Below are 6293 nucleotides of genomic sequence, written 5' to 3'. Positions count from 1 at the left end.
CACCACATAGCCCAGTGCCCAGTGCCTGGCCCCAGCCACCCCCCCACGGCTCACACGCCTTCCCTGCCCCTCACGCCCTCCTCTCACGCCCTCCTCTCCCCCAGGCCGTCGCTGTGACACCGTGGTGGACGGCTGCAAGGGCAAGCCCTGCAGGAATGGCGGGGACCTGCGCCGTCGCCAGCAACACCGGCCGAGGCTTCATCTGCAAGTGCCCCCCGGTAGGTACCTGTGCTCCCCAGCGCCGAGCCTGGGGCGTTGGAGGGGCCCTGCAAGTCAGCCCCTTGCACAGAGGGGTGGTCGAGGGGCTGCTGCGAGGCTTCTCCAGGTGGGGTAGCCAGGGGTGAGCGTGGAGGGGAAGCTGCTTTGCTGTGGGTGCTCGCTGGAGGGAGGTGTGTCCGTACGTCCCTCCTCGCTTGCCAGGAGGCTGGGGCTGTTCAGCCTGGAGGAGAGTAGACTGAGAGGGCATCTTCTCAGTGCTGATCAGTAGCTAAAGAGCAGGGGTCAGGAGGATGGGGCCAGGTTTTCTTCAGTAGTGCCCAGCAAGAGGGAAATGGACACAAAGTGGAACACAGGAAAAAAATAAATTGCTGTGGGAATGCCTGAGACGTGAAGCAGGCTGCACAGAGAGGTTGAGGAGTCTCCTTCTCTGGAGAGGTTCCAGACCCGCAGCCTGCTCTGGGTGACCCTGCTGGAGCAGGGGGGTTGGATGAGATGATCCCCAGAGGTCCCTTCTGACCTCAGCTGTGATTCTGTCAGGCTGGGTTAGGATCAGGGAGGAGGCGGTGGCTCAGCCCTGCAGGTACAACACACAGCTCTGTAGGCCAGAGTCTTGTTTGGCTGATTATTACACGCACCACATAAACGAGGAGCAGGCAGCTATGGAGAAGAGCTTCCTTTTGAGGGGGATGCTCTAATGGAGCTCACATTCTAGCTTATTCTTGCCCATCACTAGTTTCAGAGGACACACCAGAGCCGTGCCCTGATTCACTGGGTCTGTGCCGAGTCTCCCAGCACCCTGACATGCGTTAGGCTGCTCGTAGGGCAGTATCAGTGGTTGACTCCCTCCTTGCTGTCACCTCCCCAGGGATTCGTGGGTGCCACCTGCGAGAACGACTCCCGCACCTGCGGGAACCTGCACTGCCTGAACGGTGGCACCTGCATCTCCATCCACAAGAGCTCCAAGTGCATGTGCACGCCGGCCTTCACGGGCCCCGAGTGCCAGTACCCGGCCAGCAGCCCCTGCACGTCCAACCCCTGCTACAACGGGGGCACCTGCGAGTTCTTCAGCGACGCCTCCCCCTACTACCGCTGCAACTGCCCCGCCAACTTCAACGGCCTCAACTGCCACATCCTGGACTTCGATTTCCAGGGTGGGATCGGGCAGGATATCATCCCTCCCAAGATCGAGGAGAAGTGTGAGATCGCCGTCTGCGCGGGCTACGCCGGCAACAAGATCTGTGATGGGAAGTGCAACAACCACGCCTGCGGCTGGGACGGGGGCGACTGCTCCCTCAACTTCAATGACCCCTGGAAGAACTGCTCCCAGTCCCTGCAGTGCTGGAAGTACTTCAACGATGGCAAGTGTGACTCCCAGTGCAATAACGCCGGCTGCCTGTACGATGGATTTGACTGCCAGAAGTACGAGGGGCAGTGCAAGTAAGTGACTTGCTCGTTAGCACCCTTGTCTCCAAGCCGTGACCTCTGTGCTGATCCTCTCGGGGTGTTTTCTGGCTGCATCTGCTAAAGCTCTGAAGTGCAGGTGTGTTGTTCGCTCTCTACAGTCTGTTCTGCTGCCTATGGGGCTGTAATTCAGGTGGCCACACTTCCCTGTGGGCTTACTGGGTTTTATATACACTTGGTAGCTCTCAGGGTTTGGCTCATTGCAGATGGCTTCCCTGTGATTGCCTGGATCAAGCCATAGAAGTGAATTCTCCCACTCACAGTAGTAACACAGAATTTCAGTGGTGGGAGACCCCAGATGGAAGAGGAGCCAGGAAACACGATGATGTTAACATCCAGGCATTTACCAAACATTGTCTTTGGCAGCAGCAGGAACTTAATCCCAGATTCCTGGATAAACTCTGCTCTGAGTAACTATTCTGTGTTCCCATGTCTTCTGTGACTCTTACAGTAACTTGTCCCTTTTTCTGGCATCTAAATTGTGACTTGTAATTTGACAGCTGCTGTCTGTCACCCCCAGGGGTGAATGCTTCATGGCACTGCACGAAAAGAGTTGCCTTCTATGTAAACTATCCTAGTGTCTAGCAGGATGAAGAATATTTACACAAAAGAGAGGTCCTTGTGGACCACTGCTCATTTTCTCAGCAGATAAGTAATATGTGCAGCACTAATTCATTCTTCTGCCTTTCTTTTTCCTCTGCCCAGCCCTCTGTATGATCAGTACTGCAAAGACCACTTCTCAGATGGTCACTGTGACCAGGGCTGCAATAACTTTGAGTGCGAATGGGATGGTCTGGACTGTGCAAACAACATGCCAGAGAAGCTCGCGGATGGCACGCTGGTGGTGGTGGTCCTCATCACTCCTGAGAACCTGAAGAACAACTCCTTCAACTTCCTGAGGGAGCTGAGCCGTGTGCTGCACACCAACGTGGTCTTCAAGAAGAACCCCAAGGGAGAGTATATGATCTTCCCATACTATGGCAATGAGGAGGAGCTGAAAAAGCATTACATCAAGAGGTCAACAGAGGACTGGTCAGATATGTCTAGTGCAGTCATCAACAAAGTGAAAAGCAGCCTCTACTCCAGGGCTGGCAGGAGGCAGAAGAGAGAGCTTGATCAGATGGACATCAGAGGGTAAGGCAGACCAATGGCTTCCTTTTTCACTGAGGAGCGTTTGTTTTCTGTGTTGATAATAGTAACATGCTATAAAGGGAAGGATGTAGGCCAGGTAATTGTATTTAGATGTTGCTTTCTGTGTGAATAGAAACCGGAATTTGCTCTCATGTGGGAAAGGAGAGTGGTGGCTCAGGAATCCCTGGTACAATGCTGCGCCGACTCTCACCATGGAAGGAGTCCTCTTATTGTTGGGAGCTGGGGCTGGGCTGGGTGGGACCTGCAAGCAGAGGCTGGCCTGACCGACTCTCTGACTTCAGGAAGTCATTAAGTTAAGCCTCAGTTTCTCCCTGGGAAATGCTATCTAGGGCTTTGTTGTAAAACTCGGTTGCTGCAGACTGTGTTTGGAGATCTTTGGTATAAACATGTAGATCTAACCTTCTCCCCTCTCTGTGGGCTCAATCAAAAGCCACCGAAAACAAAGGAGTTAGAGCAGCGAAACTGATGTGAAAAGATCTGAAGGTTCCCAAACAGCATTATTTAAGACACTGGAGTGTCTGGGTAATTTTAAAATACTGCAAAGCAGAGACTGCCTTCCTCTTCTGTAGATAAGGAGGTAGATTTCACAGTATTCACTAAGGCAAATCCAATAGACCATGTGTGAGATGTAGAGCTTGGGCCACAGGGAAGGAAGGAGATGGGTTCTCACCTTCCAGTTCCCACTGATTTGGGGTGAAGGAGGGAAACAGGGCCCATCTTCTGCTCATCTTCACCATCTTTGCAATGTGGACATTCCTCTGGGTTTCTCACTGACTTCTCTCACACAGATCCATTGTCTACTTGGAAATTGATAACCGCCAGTGCATCCAGTCATCCTCCCAGTGCTTCCAGAGTGCAACCGACGTGGCAGCCTTCCTGGGTGCCCTGGCCTCCCTGGGCAACCTGAACATACCCTACAAAATAGAAGCTGTTAAAAGTAAGTACAGTTGAGGAGGAGAAACAGCCAAAACTTTCCAGCAGTATCCACGTTCAGTTATCTGTCAGCTGGCTGCCTCTGAGCACAGTCTGGTTTTAATAACCTTGCATCATTATCTTTCTCTTTAAGTCCGTTCTTCAAAAACATCACAAAACCCAGTTTATTATTTTTGCTTGTTCCAGGTTTATTTCAAAATCATTATCACTCTAAAAGTTATAAAAAAAAAAGAAAGCAAACCCAACCAGCTCCAATCAATCAGAGACATGCAAGGAGTTGAAGTTTGTATCTTGAAAATCCCCCCTAAATCCTTTTGTCTTAACAGCTCAATGCAAGCGCAATGATTTGAAGTTTGCTAATCCTTTTCCTTAAAGGAGAAAAAAGTGGAGCTGTCTCCTGATGCAGGCTGGCTTGTGCAGCCCAGAATTTGCCGATAGTTTGCAATTCTGATTAATAGCGTATAAAATGACCTTATTTTGGGGGGGCTGATTTAGATCAGACTTAGGTACCTCTATTAACTAATTTTCCTTCATTTCCACTCTGTCCCTGGTTTGCTATGCAGCTTAATGTCTCAGCCTCTCTTTGTGCCCCACTGTTTTGTAGGTGAAACGGCCGAGCCCGCGAAGAACTCCCAGCTGTATCCTATGTACGTGGTGGTGGCTGGGCTGGTCTTGCTTGCCTTCATTGGATTGGGAGTACTGGTGTCTCGTAAGCGGCGCAGGGAGCATGGGCAGCTCTGGTTCCCAGAAGGCTTCAAAGTGACAGAGTCGAGCAAGAAGAAGCGACGAGAACCACTCGGGGAGGATTCTGTTGGACTGAAGTGAGTAATTTGCTTGCTGACCTGTTAAACACGGTGCAGCAGGGGCTGCTCGGGGCTCTTCGGAAAGAAACTATCCAAGTTTTGTTCTCCAGTGCATCATATTGGCATAGTGGGGAGGGGGAATATCAGGGTTCTTAAAGTTCTGCATGGGGAGAACAGCGTTCCCATCAGGAGGAGGTTTTTAAATGCTTCGTGATCCGTTTGCCTTTGCTTAAAAATGAAAGGCAACCTGAGGGGGAAACTCCTGGAAATTGCCTTGTTGATTCCTCTTTCAGTTTGTGCATCTAGATAAGCACAGCCCATCCTGTTCCTGCAGAGGAACTGATTTTTTTTGCGTGGTTTTATTTTTAAAGACCCCTCAAAAATGCTTCAGACGGCACGCTGATGGATGACAATCAAAATGAGTGGGGCGATGAGGAGACCTTGGACACCAAGAAGTTCAGGGTAAGCTCACTGCCACATTCCCTTTCTGTGCTGCGAGTAGTCGCTGGCTGGGGTTTGTCACAGAGGGACCCCTGGGGGCCCAGCCCTTGCTGCACATCCCTGCTGCCAGGCTCCTTTGCAAACCTGCCCGTGACACAGGCGCTTTAGAGACCCGCCGAGCTCCCCATGCAGGAGCTGAGCCCCCTCCCAGCCTGGGCTTTGCCCGGGGCTCACTACCTGCTGTCCTTGCCCAGTTCGAGGAGCAGGCGATGCTGCCGGACACGGATGACCAGACAGATCACAGGCAGTGGACCCAGCAGCACCTGGATGCCGCCGACCTGCGCATATCCTCCATGGCACCCACCCCACCCCAGGGGGAGATCGACGCCGACTGCATGGACGTCAACGTCCGAGGTCCTGGTAAGGTGGACTCCTTTCGGAGCTGCTGGCCAGCTGATCTAACATCCTTCCTTAGCCCTCGGAGATGAGCAGTCCCACACAGCCCTACCTGGCTGCATTCCCAGCTCAGAGTCCCTGCTAGCTGTTCTGCACCGTAGCGCTGCTGTTGTGCGTGGTGTAGAGACAGCCCCTGTCCACATTGTGCTGTCTGTAAGATCTCTGTTGTTCCATCACTGAAATGGGCATTGGAGAATGCAGAAGTACCTGTGAAATCATCCAGCCTACCTGTGCGCCCCTCCTGCATTCCTCTCCTCCCACCAAAGGGCACATTTCACAGTCATCTTTTCAGGTTTTTCACTGTAATACTTAAGAGGCTTTTAAATTATTACAACCATTTGGTCTTCCTCACATCTGAATTAATAAAACTATTTCAGGCTGCGCTGTACCGAACTCAAGTTTGCTTTGAGGAAAACATCCTTATAAATTGTGCCTTACATGTCAGCGTGCAAGCTAGCAGATGAAATAGGAAAAGCAGTGAGGGGTGAGATACCGCTGAGGAATTTCAGATCCATATCAGAGGAAGGATATTCATGTTTGATGTTCAGAACCAGTCAGGACCTCGGGCTTGATGCACCCCGGGGAATAAGCCTCTATTGCAAACAGAGCATCTGGCTGAGCCGCCCGCGTTGCGGGAGGGTGAAAAGCCTCTTTTCACTTGCTCCTCTGTGCTTTTCAGATGGCTTCACCCCCCTGATGATCGCCTCGTGCAGCGGAGGAGGGCTGGAGACCGGCAATAGCGAAGAGGAGGACGACGCTCCGGCCGTCATTTCGGATTTCATTTACCAAGGGGCCAGCTTGCACAACCAGACGGACCGCACGGGCGAG

The 6293-nt window shown here is 52.1% G+C and overlaps 1 protein-coding gene across 1 annotated transcript in view; it reads left to right on the top strand.

Annotated features, from left to right (window-relative positions):
• LOC103774947 (neurogenic locus notch homolog protein 1-like) overlaps positions 1 to 6288 on the top strand; it is a gene marked incomplete at both ends in the record, with an annotated part of 8642 nt that extends 2354 nt beyond the window's left edge. Inside the window, 9 exon segments of the mRNA XM_008942384.1 lie at positions 84 to 160; positions 162 to 218; positions 1085 to 1656; positions 2386 to 2814; positions 3621 to 3769; positions 4370 to 4586; positions 4940 to 5030; positions 5264 to 5429; positions 6145 to 6288. Of these exon segments, the coding sequence (XP_008940632.1) occupies positions 84 to 160; positions 162 to 218; positions 1085 to 1656; positions 2386 to 2814; positions 3621 to 3769; positions 4370 to 4586; positions 4940 to 5030; positions 5264 to 5429; positions 6145 to 6288 (1902 nt within the window).
• Positions 6289 to 6293: the final 5 nt, after the last annotated feature.

This window comes from Merops nubicus, unplaced genomic scaffold, assembly GCF_000691845.1.
Source record: "Merops nubicus isolate BGI_N331 unplaced genomic scaffold, ASM69184v1 scaffold31896, whole genome shotgun sequence".
NCBI lineage: Eukaryota > Metazoa > Chordata > Aves > Coraciiformes > Meropidae > Merops > Merops nubicus.
This window is presented reverse-complemented; position numbering and strand designations above follow the sequence as displayed.